A 19,178-nucleotide genomic window follows, 5' to 3' on the forward strand; every position below is an offset into this window, starting at 1 on the left:
CAAGGACTTTCTTATACTCAGAAATCCCTTCCTGGGCAGCACTACTTTCTTTGAAGAATAATGCTAGCTCGGGCTGCAGTCACTAAAGCATTTATAAAGCTGTCAAGCATTTTAATTCCGCCACTTGGCTGTTGCTTGGCTGACAAATGCAATGTTTACAGCCCACACTTTCAATCGCAGTCACTTCTCTTGAGTACACTTTTCTGGTGAGTTTGTCGAGATTTCTTTCTCTGTTTCAAATCCCTGACCTGTGAGATGTAGTGAGGTAATGACAAGTCTGTGAAGATTGACAGGATTGTTTACCGGGAGAGAGCATCTTCGCTTAATAATTAAGCCCTTTACAAACCAGTAAACACATTTTTCCACCCTTTTCTGCTGCTGGTCTGTACGTCACAGAGAATAGAAGGTGAAATTCTCTGTGGATCATTCCTTGCAGTGTCTCTGGAATTGTAAGGATGTTGTTCAGGATTTTGCTCCTTGTTCTCAATCTTTTCCTAGCTACAGAGTCGGGTGCCACAGCAGTGGATCAGCTCTGCTCCAAAGGTATGTGACCCCAATTAAGCTTTGCTTTCTTGTGAATTTAGAAATTAATTTTCTGATATCACCACAGTTTCAGACGCATGGGGGGAATTGATTACCGTTATTGTTTGGTTTTTGGTCTCAAATAATTTCAGATTTTTTTGACCTAACACCATTGCTGGCCATTATACCAATACCAAATCAGATCAGTTCTGAAAATACTCTAACATTTACTGTACAATGCAGGTTTTTGTTGTTTCAAGATCTCCTCACTCAGTGTCTTTACTGCATCTAGCAGTGTTACAAAACCTTTTCTTAAAGGAGAAATTCTGCCTTTCTTTGTGAGTTTGATATTTTTCTGATTACATTAATTACAGGATCACCTTTTGCTCATAAAGTGCGAATCAGCCTGAATGCAGCCCTTGGAGACCAGGCAGTAAGTTGACCTTAATTGCTGTTTAAGTTGATTAAAGGATTTGATAGGATTTTTAAAATTTCTTTATTCATTCATGGGATGTGGGTGTCGCTGGCCAGGCCAGTATTTATTGCCCATCCCTAACTGCCCTTGAGAAGGTGGTGATGAGCTGCCTTCTTGAACCACAGCAGTCCATGTGGTGTAGGTACACCCACAGTGCTATTAGGAAGGGAGTTCCAGGATTTTGACCCAGTGACAGAGAAGGAACAGCCGACTTAGTTCCAAGTCAGGATGGTGTGTGACTTGGAGGGGAACTTGCAGGTAGTGGTGTTCCCATCTATCTGCTGCCCTTGAGGTCGCAGGTTTAGAAGATGTTGTCTAAGGAGCCTTGGTGAGTTGCTGCAGTGCATCTTGTAGATGGTACACACTGCTGCCACTGTGCGTTGGTGGCGGAGGGAGTGGATGTTGAAGGTGGCGGATGTGATGCCAATCAAGCGGGGCTGCCTTGTCCTGGATGGTGTTAAGCTTCTTGAATATCCTAGGAGCTGAACTCATCCAGGCAAGTGGAGATAGAGGGAGATAAACTATTTCCCCTTTTAGGGGACTCCTAAAAGGAGGCATAGCTTTAAAATTAGTACTAAGTTGTTCAAGGGTGATATCGGGAAGTGCATCTTCACAGAAAGGGTAGTGAGATCCAGAATTCCAGCAAAAAGTTGTTAAGGCTCTTAGTTAATTGAAAATATCAAAACTGAGATTGATAAATTTTGTTACAGATTATGGAATCATTCATCATTCATACCTTTATTGCCATCAACTGAAATTCCCTCTCGCTATTTTAGAATCATCATAGAATTGTCGACACCTATAACACAGAAGGAGGCCATTTGGCCCATCATGCCTGTACTGAGGCTTTGATAAGCACTTGTTCTTCATCCCATGTCCCTTCCCACTTTTAAGATCCACATCCTCAAATACCTGTCCAACCTCCCATTTAAAATTATTTATAGAATCCTCCTCATCTCCCTTCTAGATCTTTTTCCAATGATTTTAAATCTCTGACCTCTAATTATTCATCCATTCTCTTCCTCTAGCAAAGCCCCCCCATTGCCTTGGAAATCTCTGTAGGTTCACTTCCTAACTTTCTCTGTTCCCAGCAGAGCGGTCCTAATCTTTCCAATCTCTACTCATGACTATGGTTTGATTCAATTTATTCAGTAGGAATGACTAAGTACTTTCATTAAAAAGAAATTGTTCACCTTCTGCTCCCTTCATGATGAATCATTTTTTGATTGTTTTAGTTTTCCTGGATTAAGAACCTGATTAAACAAGATGTTGGAACTTCTTGGGAATGTGCTGTTGGTATTCTTGCTGTTGGCAGTCTGGCTACTGATAACTGAAAGATGCTTGTGGTCCCAAGGTAGACAGACACTGATGTGGGTTAATGAAAGCAAAGTGGAATAGTGTTAAATAGTGTCGTTACTGAGGGAGGGAAAAATCGGCCAGTATTCCTCATCTTAAATGCCACTGGGAAATGCTTGTTGTCAATGGCGGGATTTTCCGGTCCCGACACTGGTAGGACCAGAAATCCTCGCCCAAAGTCAACAGACTTTTGGTTGCTCTTGATCCCGCCAGTGGCTTGCATCATCACACGTGGGACAGGAAAATCCCAGCCAATGTCTAGTCCATTGCATTGTTATGGTTTGTTAATGTCAATTACATTGTCACGTTTAAGAGAAACAGATGTTGGATACTGTCTCTGAGCGCACATCGCGCCTTGGTAAGACCTCACCTGGAGTATTGGCCTCCTTATCCAAGGAACAATATATTTGCCATAGAGGTTCATCAGACTATTCCCTGGGGTGGCAGGATTTTCTTATCAGGAGAGATTGATGAAACTGGGTCTGTATTCTCTAGAGTTTTGAAAAATGTGTGGTGACTTCACTGAAATTTAATAAATTCTTACAGGGCATGACAGGGTGGATATAGATAGGATGTTTCCCCTGGCTGGTGAATCTAGAACCAGGGGACACAATCTCAGGATAAGGGGAAGGCTATTTAAGACAGAGATGAGGAGGAATTTCTTCACTCAGAGGATGGTGAATCTTTGGAATTGTCTACCCCAGATGCTGTGGAAGCTCAGCCATTGAGTATGTTCAAGACATTATTCAATAGATTTCTGGATACTAATGGCAGTGAGGGATATGGGCATAGTGGTAAAAATGGCATGGGGATAGATGATCAGCCATGATCTGTTTGACTAACAGGGCAGGTTAGATGAGCCGAATAGCCTACTCCTACTCCTATTCCCTGTGTTCCTATCTAAATAGGTGACTGCTGGGACACTGGGTTGAGTGGGAGGAGAGCTGTGAGACTGAATAAGCCAATAAACTCTCTCAGTAAAGAAAAGCTCTGCATCGTGGTTTCAACTTCATCAAACAGCTTGGGTCCTGTTAACACTTGTGAATGACAATCGGGTATGGGCAGGCTCAAGTGATGCCTCTGTTGTCACAAGGCTTCATAACATTCAGTTTCCACTGCCACCAATAAAATTATTTTTCGAGGGTGAGCCTATGGAGCCAGGTTTCTGCATGATTCAGCTCTGTTAGTTTGCTTCAGTGGATCATTGTTATGTACAGCCAGGAGGAAGGACCTGGTTTCTTTTGAAAAGCAGCAGCCTATGACAGGGAAGCAGCAGCAGTCATATTACCTTTTTGCTGGTTTGAGGTTGATGAGGAAATCACTCACGCACCTTTAGTGCAGTCACAAATGTGAAGCTGCATTCAGAATGAAAGCACTGGTTTGTTAGGTAAGGATATTAAAGGTTATGGAAGCAGGATGTTAAGGATGGAGTTAAGATAAAAATCAGCCAGTTGAATAGCAGAGCAAGCTCTAGAGGCTGAATGGGCCTCCCGCTGTTCCAGTGATTTATAAAGGTTTGCAATACCTTGCCTGATTTTGTTCTCTGGTGGTGGCATAATGGTATTGCCAGAGACTCAGGGTAATGCTCTGGGTTTGAATCCCACCATGGCAGATGGTGAAATTTGAATTCAATAAAAATCTGGAATTAAAAGTCTAATGGTGATCAGGAAACTATTGCCAATTGTCATAAATGCCCATCTGGTTCACTAATGCCCTTTATGGAAGGAAATCTGCCGTCTCTATCTGGCCTGGCCTACTTGTGACTCCAGACCCATAGCAATGTGGTTGACTCTTAAATGCCCTCTGAACAAGGGCAATTGAGGATGGACAATAAATGCTGGCCTAGCCAGTGACACCCACATCCCATGAACAAATTTTAAAAAAATTATAAAGTCAAGGATCCCTCAGCAGATAAGTTTACATGCACAGCCAGATTTGTGGATCTCAAACGGAGTATATTTGTTGATCAGCTCTGAGCTGAGGACATGATGGTATATTTAAAGTAATACTGATGGTGAGACTATTTAAACACTCACATTGAACCCCAAAAACAGTACAATCAGATATTTGACTCATCACAGTGTACTTGTACATTTCATGAAGATAATCACATTAAGAGCTTTATAACATTGCTAATTCGCTGCTTGCCATGACCTACAAATATTTTAGCAGTCGCTAAAACAGCAATACTGATGAAGCTGTGTGTTAACCTCCAACTATGGACGAGGGAGTGGTGGAGATGACCAGGCTGCTGCTGAACACAAGTCAATCATTGCGACTTGGCTCTTGTTTGAGAAAAATAGAGATGTGAAGAAAAAAAGGTTTTGAGTGCCAGGCTTATGATGTTAAATCTTGTTCACTGACAGTACGTTTGGGATGACAGCGAACAATTCTACTTTCAAGCAACAGTGGCTTACAGTATGAGAAAATCAATGAACAAACCATTCAAGTAAGTGCTCCATGAAATGAATTGCAGGGAGAATTTGAAGCCCCTTAAAATGGGTGGATTTGATTGAGGTGGGAAGTAAAAATGTAAAAAGACTCTCAGATTCAAACCCAACCCTCCTCTGTGCCCACCGACTTCCGGTTTCCACAGAGGCTGAAAGGTGGTGGAGGGGAAGGGTGGGGGTGGGACAGGTGGCCAATCCACTCCCAGGAGTCAAGTCACTCATTTAAATATTTTAGTAAGGCTATATACCCCAGACGACTGCTTGCACGGAGGAGGTAAGTGCTTTTCCAGCGCTGCTTGTGGGCCTAGAGGAGCAGGGGTGCTTCCCCACTCCAGCACTATTCCCTCCCCTCCCTGCAAGCGAATCTGTTAACATCATCAGTGATTGGACTCCATCCCCACAATCCAACAGTGTCTCCCCATGATCTGACGCCCACAACTCTGATCAGGAAACTATTGCCAATAGTCATCAATACCCATCTGGGTCACTAATGCCCTTTAGGGAAGGAAATCTGTCAACCACAACTCTAATCACTTTGGCTCTCCTACTTCAATGTTCCATTGGCTCCCCCTGCATTAATGCCACCAAATGGCAAGTAACGTTTGCACCATTCAAGTACCAATGACCATCTGCAAGAGAGAATCCAACCAGTGATGGCATTAACATCACTGAATCCCCCTCAATTGACATTCTGGGGGCTTCCATTGACCAGAAAATGAACTGGACTAGCCAACAAATACTGCATCTACAAGAGCAGGTCAGAGGCTAGGAATCCTGTGATGAGCAACTCACCACCTGACTCCCCAAAGCCTGTCCACCATCTACAAGGCACAAGTCAGGAGTGTGATGGAATACTCTCCACTTGTCTGGATGAGGACAGCTCCAACAACACTCAAAAAGCTTGACACCATCCAGGACAAAGCAACCCATTTGATTGGCAGCCCATCTACAAACATTTACTCCCTCCTCACCAATGCACAGTAGCAGCAGTGTGTACCATCTACAAGATGAACTGCAGGAATTCACCAAGCCTCCTTCGACAGCACCTTCCAAACCCACAACCACTACCGTCTAGAAGGACAAGGCAGTAGATGCATGGGAACACCACCATCTAGAAATTCCCCTCCAAGCCACACACCATCCTGACTTGGAAATATATCACCGTTCCCTCACTGTTGCTGGGTCAAAATTCTGGAACTGTCTCCCTAACAGCACTGTGGGTGTACCTACACCACATGGACTGAAGCGGTTCAAGAAGGCATCTCACCACCACCTTCTCAAGGGCAATTAGAGATTGGCAACAAATGCAGGCCCAGCTAGCGACACCCACATCCCATAAATGAATTAAAAAAAACATCCCCACCCAAACCCCCGATCTCTCTGACTTTGTCCCATTGATATTCCCCTGACCCATCAATCTCTCTTCATCCCTCATTGTCCCTCATGAGTATCCCCCCCGACCCCCATTTTCTCTGGTGGTCCATTGATATCCTCCCTAATCCATGACCCTTCCCTCCACCCATCTCTACAACCCCACCACTCAATCTGGCTATGGTCAGGAAACAGGTTTCAAAAATGATAGTCGGATCCTGACACTGAACTCACCAGATTGGATTTCCCGACTGTAGAACTGCCTGGCAGCCTGCTTTCTCCCTGGCTCTCTACATATATCAGAGGCCTTGTGATGGTTCTTTGAGAATGTGACTATTCCTGAATTATTCCTCGTACCACTCAACATCTCAACAAAGGACCACAGGTAATTGTTATCAAATATATTAGAGCATGATGTGCATTGAAGGAATGAAGTAAAAATTCAAGTTAGCCGCCAATTAGAAGTTAATCAATGAGTGATTTATTCAGTCCAGTTAAGGCAAAAAATAACATCAGATAACAGTCCCTGGGGCAGTGGCTTTGTTGGAAATCAACCAGCACCCCTGTACACTCCCTACCCCAATATCTGATTCCTTTCCTGACTTAAAGTGACACTTATGCTCAGAGAGAAAGTGAGTTATGTGTTAATTATTTTCAGTTATTATGGAGAGTGAAGAAATATAAACATTAAATCGGCTGCATGAACATCTGTTCATTCATCTATATTATGTGAATGACACCTCTCGCTGGTTTAGAAACTACCACATTCACTTGACATTTACAAATCCAACCGAGAATTTAGGAGAAATGTATTTTTTTAGCTGGAGGGTGGTGAAAATGTACCAATCACTATCACAGGGAGAGCTTGGGGCATTTCAGGCAAGTTAGATAAATACATGAGATGAACAATGAATAGAAGTATATGGAGATAGGGTTAGATAAAGTAGGGAAGGTGGGTAGGAGGAGGCTTGTGTGGAACATAAACACCAGCACAGATCTGTTATAGGCCAGAAAGCCTGTTTCTGCGTGGTTACTTCTATGTAATTCTATGTAGTTTGCTAAGATTACACAATGGAAGAGGGCAAAGTCAGGCGGGGGTAATGACTATGGAGTACAATTCTCTGTTACAATCCATACGTGTCTGTTATTTTCCTAGATATTGGCCAGAAACGGATGCAGTCTGTATCACAGGTGGCATGAGATCTGCTCATGGGAGTGAATAATAAGCTTGAATGAGCTCAAAAGTCTATCTAGCATAAAAATCCAAAACTATGACAGGGTTAGACACTTTATTCCCGTTAAAATGTTAAACCATTTTTTATTTATGAAAATAAAACCAAGGAAAAATGTATCCACCCAATATTGGAAAGGCTAGATATTCTCTCCTTGGCTCTTTCAGAAATCTTGCCCTGTTTAAGATTTTGCCTTTTACAGTTTTCCAACCTATTCGCTTTAGATGGCTTCCCTCTTATAAATGGGCTGGAGCAAAGCTATCAATGTAAAAGATGCAGTGAAGCAAACAGTGCGCATGGTTATTGCCCAGTCTGTGTTTCTATTGTTGGGGAATAAAGTAATTTGTTTTATGAGGAATGTTTACCAGTCGTAATGCAATGCTAACTGCAAATCAATTATAGGTTGTCCAAAGTTCTTCTATAATAAAATTTAAAAGGCACATTTTGTTTTCACTCATTATTTTGAGATCAGACCAATGCATTTTATGTGTGTCCATGTATGCCTGGTAATAAGACTTCATAGCAAATGTTTGTTTCCTGCTCTTTCAGAAAGCCTGCACTTCATCAAAAATTGTGCAGCAGAGCATTCTGTATTGTTCTGATTCTCTTCCATAAGTAATTGTTTTTTCCAGGTGCATAGTGGATCATAATCCAGTGATAAAGTAAAGCACTAAAGTTATGTCCTCATCTCTCTGTATATCGGGCATAATCGGCTCCCACAGCCTGTACTTCACCTTTCAAGGTGATTATAAATTGTATTGGTTAGATTCAATGGGGCAGGGCAGCAATTAGATTGAAAGGATTCAGGGTGGTAGGAGAGGTGGATGCAGTGATGAGTGTCAATAAAACCATTGAGGGTTTAAAGAGCAAAGGGAGCTTGGAGAGGTACTGAGGATGATTACTAAATATATCAGAGTATCAAAGCATGACTCCAGCGGCAGGATGGAGAATGACTTTTTAGGAAGGATAATGATACCAATCTTGAAGGGTGGTAAGGGTGGAGTCTGAGGGAAGAGCTCCTGGTGATTTCAGCACCTATTGGCCTGAGGAGCCCCATGACTGGTCACAAGGGTTGCATTGACAGGGAGTGTGGCAGTTGATGTTGCCAAATGATATGAGCTCAGAGTTTAAAGCTGGGAGAAGCTGGTTGATGAAGTTGAGCAGATGGTTCCCAATTGTTGAGATAGAAAAATCCATGAGGTCCTCATGATTGGTGCTGATGAAGATGGAATTGGAAGAGACAGGTTGTAATGAAAAAGATATTCGGGTGTATCCTTACGTTCTAGTAGAATCCTGAAAGTGGAATAGTGAAAGAATTTAGATGTGGACGAGGGCATTGAAGGTAGAGCAATGGTACATCAGCTACGTGAAGTGAAGGATGTTGGGAGTGTGAGCGAATAGTGGAAAGGTAGTAGGGAGATTATTTGCCTCAGGCACTGAGGATGATTACTAAATATATCAGAGTATCAAAGCATGACTACTGCAAACAAGGGGACCATTCAGCCCCTCAACTTTGTGCTAAATCTCTGCAAGAGCAAATTCAGATTGTGTCATTCCTTTGTTCTTTCCCTGTACATATTATACCTTCAGGTGCATGTCCAATTCTCTCTTGAAAGCCATGATTGAATCTGCCTCCATCACTCTCAGGTAGTGCATCCCTGATCCTAACCACTCACTATGTAAAAGAAAAAATGCTTTCTCATGTCCCCTATGGTTTTTTTGGTTAATCAACTTAAATCTGTGCCCTCTAGCTCTCGATCCTCTGCCAATGGGAACAGTTTCTCTCTACCTACTCTGTCCAGACCCCTCATGATTATAAACGCCTCTATAAAATCTTCTGTTATAGCTCTCCTGCTTCTGTACCTTGACCATACCCAGATATCTCCTCTTTAAAGACAGCCCATTGTTCAGTTACAGGTTTGCCTGCCAATCTTTCATTCTAATTTATCGGGGCCCGATGTGTTCTTATCCCACTGAATTTGGCCCTCCCCCAATTAAATAGTCTTACCCTGGATTGCTCCTTGTCCTTTTCCAAAGCCAACCTAAACCTTATGTTACTATGATCAATCACTCTCCTGAATGTTTCCCTACTGACACTTGATCCAATTGGCTCTCCTCATTCCCCAGAACCAATCCAGCAACGCCTCCTTGTCGGACTCGAAACATACTGGTCTAGAAAATTCTACTGAACACACTCGAGAAACTCTTGCCCCTCTCTGCCCTTTACACCATTACTATCCCAGTTTATATTAGGATAATTAAAGGCTTACATTACGACAACATTTACATTGGAGGGAATACAGTAGAGATCCACAAGATGATCCACGGGATGAAGAACTGTAACTATGAGGATAGGCTGGAGAGGTTAGGACTGTTCTCCTTGGAGAAAAGAAGGCTGAGAGGAGACTTGATGGAGGTATTCAAGATCCTGAGGGGTATGGACAAGGTAAATAGTGAGAAAATATTCCCACTTGAGACCAAGAACTAGAGGGCACAGATTCAAAATAATTGGCAAAAGAAGTGAATGTGATGTGAGGAAAAATTTTTTCACCCAGAGGGTGTTGGCGTCTGGAACAACTTCCTGAAAGGGTGCTGGAGGCAGGTTTGATTGAGGTATTCAAAAGGGAATTGGATTGCTACCTGAAAAGAGAGAATGTGCAAGGTTACAGGGATAAGGCAGGGTAGTGGGACTAGGTGGAATTCTCTTTCAGACAGCCAGTGCAGATTTGATGGGCCAAAAGGCCTCCTTCACTATAAAGATACTGTGATTATAACTACTCTAGTTTTTGCATCTCTCTATAATTTCCTTGCAACTTTGCTCCTCTATATCTTTCGCGCTAGATTTTGGCTATTGAATAAACCCCGAAGTGTAATAATACCTTAATTGTTTCTTAGCTCTAACCAGATAGATTCTGCCCTTGACCCCCTCTGGCACATTTTCTCTCTCCAACGCTGTAGTGTTCTCCTTAATCAATGCTGCCACCCTCCTGTTTCCTTTCCTTCTCCATCTTTCCTGAAGACCTTGTATCCAGGGATATTTAGTATCCAGTCCCACCCTTCTTTGTGCCCCATCTCCATTATTGTCACAATATCATATTCATATTTGTATGTCATTATCTCTGCCTGCAGCTCACCAGCTTTGGTTTACCACGCCCTGTGCATTTACATATGTGCACCTGAATTATATCTTACTGTATTTCCCCTTAGTCTAACCACACCTAATACCTTACTGGTTCTTACTCTAGAGCTATCTGTCTTTCCCAATTCCTTGTGCACCTGGTTTTTCCCCTCTGATGTTACATCCTGGTTCTCAGCCTACCACCTAGTTAGTTTAAACCCTTCCCAAGAGCGCCAACAAATTGCTCCACAAGGTTACAGAACGGGTTTGACTAGGATATGAAATTTGTCCAAAAGCTGGATTAATGAAGGTTAACCTAATGTATCTTCCATTTCTTCACCTCCTCAGACAGCTCTTCACAATGTTTATCACAAGGAAGCAATCTCAGGGCTGTCATCTAACTTCAGGAACAGATACAAGTTTTAAGCTATATGAACTTCACACTTACGGTCTGTGATACATATTGATCCTCTTTCATTCAATTGATGTTTAATAATCATTGAAGCTCAATAAGCCTAGTGGAATTCCCCTGCTAATACAACACTGGTTATCAGGCTGAATATCCCCCTGGTATGGCTTGGTTGCTCATTGGCTTTATTCCTGAAGATATGCTGAGGGAGGGTGAGCAACAGACACATTTTTTCTGGAAGTGGCTTGCACTTCCCACTGGGCGGGATCTTTACCTTGTCGGGCGGGCGTGATGGGAGGAGGGTGAGCGCGGAAGTTTGCGCGGGTGCGCACCATGAAAGCTCCCTGAGGAACAGAGCTGCCTCAGGGAGTTGAAGGTTTTTTAAATCAAAAATAAAAAAACTTAGAAATGTTAAAAACATGTCCCCTCATGTGACTCTGTGACATGAGCAGGGACACGTTATAAACGACATTTCAACCTTTTTTTTCACTTATAATTCCCGTTGGAAACCTCACCCGCCCTTGGATGAGGTTTCATAAGAAATCCAAAGGCCGTCTGGCCGATTCGCCTGCCCGTCAACCATAAGGTTGAACGGGAAGTGAAAAATTGAATTCAATTAATACTTTAATAGGCCTGTTAATTGTCGGCAGGCATGCTGCTGACTCCCGCATGCACCCGCTGACTAAAGTATCACGCAAGTGCGGGATGACTTCAGGACACTTGCGTGTCATTTTACGCTAGAAGGGGTCAAGCAGCGCATGCCTGCTCAGCAAAAGATTCAGCCCACTATCTTAGATTGTTAAATGAACTGCTTTTATTCATCTTTTTAAAAATAGCATGCTTTTAAGTCAGTAACACGACTAAGTGGAGGTTTCTGGAACAAGCAGTGAGGTCTCACTGTTAACAAGTGGTTCAGAAAAGTGATGGCCCTGTGCCCATTTCTCAGGCACTAATTGGAGGCCTAATGACAGCAGTAGCACACTCTCATCACGAGCTGAAAGGAGGCCACTTGTTAGTTGGTACAGGTAAAATTACAGGGATTCAGGGCCCATGCCTGAAGCAGGTGTTGGATCCCAATTTACATGCATATAAGCAGCACAATACCTATTTGAGGCTCTCATTGCAGTGTTGATTTTCTCTAAGGAAGTTAATTGTGTTTAGGAAAACCAGGTCTCCAATGGGCCAAGGAGGCAGCCCTTAAGGAACCTCTGGAGGTGGTTTTATACACTAAGTGTATAAAATATACTTTACTGATGGTGGAATTGGAAGGATGGGATCAGGAGTGATCCTGCCAGTTCCACATTCAAAACACTCTGATCTCTGCTGGCATCTGCCATCCATACTGCCACCCCATGATCACAACCTCAGCTATCCACACGCTCCTCCATTGAACCAAACCTTAACCCTCTATCCTTCCCACCAATCTCATCCTTGGCCCTACTCCTCCACTCAACACAATCTGGAACCTCCCTCAACCCTTGAACATGACCACTAACTTTTTCCCCCGACCAATTCAATCTTGACTTCCCCTCTGCATTGCTGCCTCTACCCTCCACAATCCAAGCCAATACTTCCGCCTTCATCTACATCTCCTCCACTTATCTCCTTTCCTCTTCCACCCTGATGGTGCTGACCTCTTGCTAGGGTGCAAGTTCAAAGTTACCCTACTGGACTGTTATTCAGATGTGAGACAGGGATTTAGTCTTGACAGAGTGGAAGAAAAATGGGCTTTGCAATTAATTTGGACAATTCCTGTTCCAACATGTTTCACAGTCAACAAAGTACTTTTGGATTATAGTCACAGTCAGTGACTATACAAATACTGCATCCAATTTATACATACCTAGATCCTAGAAAAATAAATACAAGGAGCAGTTAATCAATTCCTGATGTTCCTGGTTGTGGGAGAAGTATTTGTTACTGCATAAGGAGCGCTATACATGCTTCAAATAGCATTGTGGGATCTTTTCCAGTCACAGACACAGCTTCAGTTTAATTTTATCAAAAAAGTTTAAGAGCCCTGATAGTCTGCTAACTGTGTGTCAGCCTAGTTTATGTGCTCAAGTATCAAACTGGGAATTTAACCCAGAAGCTTCTAATTTAGGGGGTACAAATTCCACCAGCTTTACTCAAATTGACACACCATTGGATCATCCCTGCCCTTATCTATCCAATCCCTATCCACGTGTAACTCTTTTGAGTACAAACACATTTCCATCTGTTCTTATTCAGATGAAGTTACATTGTTTCCCATTGTGAGATTTGAACTCTTGATCTTGGGGTTACAAGGCCAGTACCATAACCACTTGGCTATTTAGGCTTATCCATGTGTATGTGGAGCTGGAACCACTGGATAACAATTAGGAACAGGGATTCTCGACAGTTTCCTCTCATCAGAGGAGCGAACTAGGGCCAGGTAGGTGGCAATCTAACTGTCTCAGCATAGGTAGATGGCCAAACCTCCTGTTGTAAGTGAGGTCTTTACTGAAGAAACAGTTAGTAACTTACCTGAAAGCATGCTGAAGGATTGGGGCAAGCAACACTTGATTAGAATACCAGTTTGATCTAGTTTAGGCCCCATTTAAATGAATAACAATGAGGTGATCCATGAATGAGTCATGTTGCTAGGCTCCCAGTATCACCACCCACCTTCTCAATCTCCCCGTTGATGATTCAGGTAGTGTGATTGCTTTTAATCTCTGAATGTACTCTCTCCTTTCCTTCCCAATGTGACTTTAAGCTTTTCTGCCAGTGTGGCTGCATTTGCTCTTGTCAAGGCCCCATGTTTTCCCCTATCTCCTGATTCACTCCATGAATATTTCCAACTCTGAGTTAGAGTTGGAGACTTTGGATAGTTCAGTGGTACTTACCCGGATAGTCACCCAGGAAATGTTAGACAGATGAAAGCCTAGTCTAATGCCTGGGTAACTAAACAACTAACCCTCCCAATCTCTCACACTGATCCCCCCGACTACTCCCTCTGACCCCCTGACCACCCCTCCCCACCACCCGAATACCGCCCGCAAAACTCCCAACTAACCCTCAACCACCTGACTACCCTCCCAACCAGCTGGATGTCCTCCTGACCTGACCCAACTACCCTCTCAACCTGACCACCTACTCAACCACCTGCCCCCCTACCCACATATCCACTTATCCACCTCACTCACACCTCACCCATCCTACCCACCTAACCCCACCCACCTATCCCCTAGCCACCTCACCCACCACCCACTTACCCACCTCATTCACCTGCCCACTAATACCCACTGACTCATCCACTCACTAACATTGATGGGACATTTAAACTTACCGTACAGCAGCTAGTGCCACAAAAAGGAGGCTTGCCTTGTTTCCCCTGACTCTACTTTGATCTGATGGAGTTCTCTGAGAGACACTGTGCTCTCTATTTCCGGGACAGCCAGGTTTGGAAGACCCTGGTAAAAGCAAAAAACTGCGGATGCTGGAAATCCAAAACAAAAACAAAAATACCTTGAAAAACTCAACAGGTCTGACAGCATCTGTCTGGACTGAATATTGAGTTCAACAATTTTAGATCATGAACTCTCTCCTCCATCCCCACCCCCTTTCCGATCCCCCTTTTTTCCAATAATTTATATAGATTTTTCTTTTCCCACCTATTTCCATTATTTTTAAGTGCATTTCCATCCATTGTTTTATCTCTACCTTTTAGCCTATTTCGGTCCCTTCCCCCCACCCCACCCCCACTAGGGCTATCTGTTCCTTGCTCGTCCTGCTTTCTACCCTTAATGTCACCTAGTAGCACATTCCTTAGATAACATCAGCACCTTCAACATCTCTTTGTCCTTTAGTCTATGACATCTTTTCGTTATCTCCACCTATCACTGGCCCTCTATCCAGCTCTACCTGTCCCACTCCCCCTTAAACCAGCTTATATTGCACCTCTTTTCTATTTTTCCTTAGTTCTGTTGAAGAGTCATTCAGACTCAAAACGTTAACTGTGTTCGTCTCCGCAGATGTTGGAAGACCCCAGTATAGGTGTCAGGTTGGGGAAAAGGGTAAATTCAGCGATGATTGCCACTCCTCGAAAGACCCGCAGTTTTCCCTCTGCTTTCTCTTGCTACCAGAGTGGGAGTAACATTAAGCAATGGTATACCCCAGCTCAAATAATCATCTACTGAAAGGGGCAGGCAAAGGAGACACACAAGAAAATGGAGTGGCCAGGGCTAGGCAGCACTAAAAGACACTTTCTGTTGGGTAAGTCCTCCATGTGACCAGCATCCAAATTCCAGAAGCTAGTCGACTCTTTTGATTATTGAGTCTTGAGACAATCAGACATTGGCTTTCTATGACTTTTTGTCATTGTGCCACTCCAGCCCTCCGACGGTTAAAAGACCACCAGTGGCATTCAGTACATCGACCATTACAGCAAAAGGGTGGCAATGGCACTCCCGTTAGCAGAGGGAGGTTTAGCAAGGCCAAACTCCAATCTTTCGCAATTAATCTCTCTGCTGTTATCAACACCAAAACCTAATAGTTCAATTAATGTGGGATTATTAACAGAAGCATTAACACCTCATGAAATTAAAGTATGTATTTGCTGAAGCATTAACTGACATCGAAATTCCTTAATGTTAATACCTTCACTAAACAATCCATCTGAGATAGAGTTTCCCAGTTCTTCAATGCAGTTTGCTTGTCGTGTCTTACCTTTCACTCTTTTGATTGCTAATTACAAACACATTTATATCACATTGAACTCCTCCTTTATATCATCTTTTATTTTCCTCTGTTTAGCTTTCTGTAACCCACATGTGCCACACAAGACAGTTCCCAGGCCAAGGAGTCTCTTTGCTCACTCTTGGGTTCTTGAGCTGACTGTAACCCTGTTTGATTTTCACTCTCTCCCTGTGGGAAGTGTTTGATTAATGGCTGCTCCTCCCCTGTAAGAAGCACCAAGAATTTGGTTAGCATTGTACTAAAGTTTCTTAAAATTGAATGTAGGAGCTGTTAGCAGATTTCCCCATGGTTACCATCCCAACAAAGGATGGTAACCTTTGTTAGTCGAGCCACAGTAACTCTGCTTATGATTCCTGCATTAGTGATTTTTATAATAATAAGCATTATTACACAAACTGATTTTGGTCTTCCATTCACATTAAATGACATACAAGTACTCTTTGATGCCAGAAAACAACACAGGTCCTGCAGTGATCAGCTCCCACACTCCAGGCCCTCTGCACAGCTGCATTGCTCCTGATCATTGAGAGCACTCCACCTCCTCTTATTCTATATTACAAGCTTAATCCTTTTTTCCCTTCTTTCATGGGATGTGGGTGTTACTGAACAAGGCCAGCATTTGTCCACCATCCCTAATTACCCTTGAACTGAGTGGCTTACTGGGCCATTTCAGAGTCAAAAAGCTGTGGCCAGACCAGGATGACAGATTTCCTTCCTCATTAGTGATGGGCTTTTAATGACAATTATCATGAGCACCATTACTGAGACTAGCTTTCATATTCCAGATTTATTAATTGAATTCAAATTCTATCAGCTGCTGTGGTGGCATTTGAACACAGGTCCCAGGGCATTGACCTGGGCCTCTGGATTACTAGTACAGTGATAATACCACTACACCACCAGATCTGTACTTACATAATATGTAGGTACGAATGTGGAGGTTGTATGTTAAGCAGTGGCTGCATGTTGACCCAAATCTTAATCTTTTCGGCTTTTGCCTTTCTGCAATAAAGCTTTGTTTATAGTGCAATAAATATTGAGGACAAATGTTTATCCCATTCCTAGACCTGGTGTTTCCATTTTCTGTTCTTTGCATCTTGTTATTGTTTATTGTAAGGAGAATTGAATATAAAAGTAGGGAGGTTATGCTTCAGTTATACAGGGCATTGATGAGACCACGTCTGGAATATGGCGTACAGTATTGGTCATCTTATTTAAGGAAGGATGTAAATGTTTTGGAAGCCATTCAGAGAAGGTTTACTAGACTAATACCTGGGATGGGTCTTATGAGGAAAGGTTGGACAGACTAGGCTTGTATCCACAAGAGTTTTGAAGCGTAAAAGGCGACTTAATTGAAATATATAAGATTCTCAGGGGTCATGACAGGGTGGATGTGGAGAGGATCTTTCCTCTTATGGGAGAATCTAGAACTAGGGGCCACTGTTTAAAGATAAGGGGTCGCCCATTTAAAATGGAGATGAGGCAAAATTTTTTCACTCAGGATCGTGAGTCTTTGGAATTCTCTTCCTCAAAAGGCAGTGGAAGAGGAGTCTTTGAATATGTTTAAGACAGAACTAGGTAGATTCTTGATAAGCAAGGGGGTGAAAGTCTATCAGGGATAGGCGGGAATATGGAGTTGAGGTTACAATCAGGTCAGCCATGATATTATTAAACGGTGGAGCAGGCTTAAGGGGCCAAGTGGCCTACTGCTCCTAATTTGTACCTTTTCTTTCCCCTTTGCCAGACCAGCAACAATAGAATCCATGGACAAATTGACCAATTAAACCATCTTAAATCTTCCAATCTTAAATTCCCTCAACTTTTGACCCAGAGTGAAAAGCTTAATCCTTCACCTGCTCAGGGTGCAGCAACATTTGAGGTAGTGCAACCACAGGGCTTTGTGTACCATGGCACCATGGTGTACCATGGTGATTCACTAGGCATGCCTTCACACAAATAAGCATTGTGGAATGTTGCTTGCAATAGGTGAAGAAAACGCAGCAGATATACTAGCATAAAGAGAGGGTTGCCGACTGTGATTAAATATATTCCTGGACTCAACCCCGTGCTCCAGCCATTCATCATCCAACTCATTCATCATTGTGACATACCACCTGCCTATGCCAATTTGAAAGCATAAAGATTCATTACCCAATTGGATGATGATTGACTGTCAGACAAACAGTGTTATTTTTTCCCATTTTCAATATTTTTACAACTGGTAAAGAGGAATGTTGAAAGAAAATAACAAAATTACAATCCTTTTTGATGTCCCTTTGATATATCTCCAGAGTTGTGCTGTACATTATTTGTAACTCTGTACTCTCAGGAGATTTTTATGTCATATTTTGAACTTGATCAACATTTTATGTATTGTATATTCTACACCCCTTGTTTACCCATTTACCAGGGAAATCCTGGGGTCAGCTTCATGCTGACTGCAATGTCAATTGACCATCACAGTGTATTTTGATTCAGCAGCCTCTATGGGGGAATCAATATGTTTAACTTTGGTTACTGCCAGGGTTACTGCGCAATTAAACAAGAGGGAGTGAGTATGGCTTCTACCCATATTCGTCTGATTAAATAAGAAGAGATTAGCAGAGTTTGAACGTGCCAGATTTCCCTCAATATCAAGTGTGCCACTGAAGTAGTGATAGGGCCAATTTCTAACAGTGACAGATAAGCTTACAATCATAGAACCCAATAGCTGAGAAAGAGGCCTTTCAGCCCATCGCACCTGTGCCAACTCTTGGAAACAGTTATCCAATTAGCCCAATTCCCTGCTCTTTCACCTTAAAAGAGACCCATCTAAAATTCAACCCGGTAGCAAAAACTTACAATACTTGTATTTTCCAGTTTCTGTTTTTGCTCAAGCTTTATTTTAACACTGTGCGTGAATAAAGTAATAAATGGAATTGTGTAGTTAGTTGAGACCATGGTGCAAGGGAGCATAGAAACAGGATTAGGCCATTTGACCCCTTGAGTCTGTTCTACAATTCAATGATTTTGAGATCATGGTTACTCTGTATTTTAACACCATTTATTCACCTTGATTCCATGTCCCTTGATACCAGAGTCCAAGTTTTTGATTGACCCCCAGCATTAACAGATTTTTGGAACCAGGGAGTTCAGATTTGAAGAGGTGCTTCCCGACACCCTTGAACGATCCTGCTCTTATTTTAGGTTTTACCCACTTGTTCAGAACTCCCTCTCCAGGGGAAATATTTTTTTCTCTATTTACCCTAAAAACTCCTTTCCTTATCTCAAACATCTCAGTTAGATCACCCCTTGATCTGCGATACTTAAGGGAATGCAAGCCTAGTTTACGCAACCTGTTCTCGTGATTTAACCCTTTTAGTTCCAATGTCATTCTGGTAAATGTCCACTGCATAAAACTTGGAAATAACTGGTACTGGTCTGAACTGGAGTTCCACTTTAAGATATACAAGACCAGTTTAGACCAGGACCAGTTATTTCCAAGTTGTACTGGTTTTTCCTTCCTTCCTGAGGTGTTGTACTG

The 19,178-nt window shown here is 42.7% G+C and overlaps 1 protein-coding gene across 1 annotated transcript in view; it reads left to right on the forward strand.

The window, feature by feature from the left end:
- cltrn (collectrin, amino acid transport regulator) overlaps nucleotides 1-19,178 on the forward strand; it is a 39,289-nt gene that overhangs the window by 2,274 nt on the left and 17,837 nt on the right. The window contains exons 2-4 of the mRNA XM_041210915.1: nucleotides 499-543; nucleotides 897-955; nucleotides 4,720-4,802. Of these exons, the coding sequence (XP_041066849.1) occupies nucleotides 499-543; nucleotides 897-955; nucleotides 4,720-4,802 (187 nt within the window). The remainder of the gene's footprint in view (nucleotides 1-498; nucleotides 544-896; nucleotides 956-4,719; nucleotides 4,803-19,178) is intronic.

This window comes from Carcharodon carcharias, chromosome 18 (assembly GCF_017639515.1).
Source record: "Carcharodon carcharias isolate sCarCar2 chromosome 18, sCarCar2.pri, whole genome shotgun sequence".
Lineage (NCBI taxonomy): Eukaryota > Metazoa > Chordata > Chondrichthyes > Lamniformes > Lamnidae > Carcharodon > Carcharodon carcharias.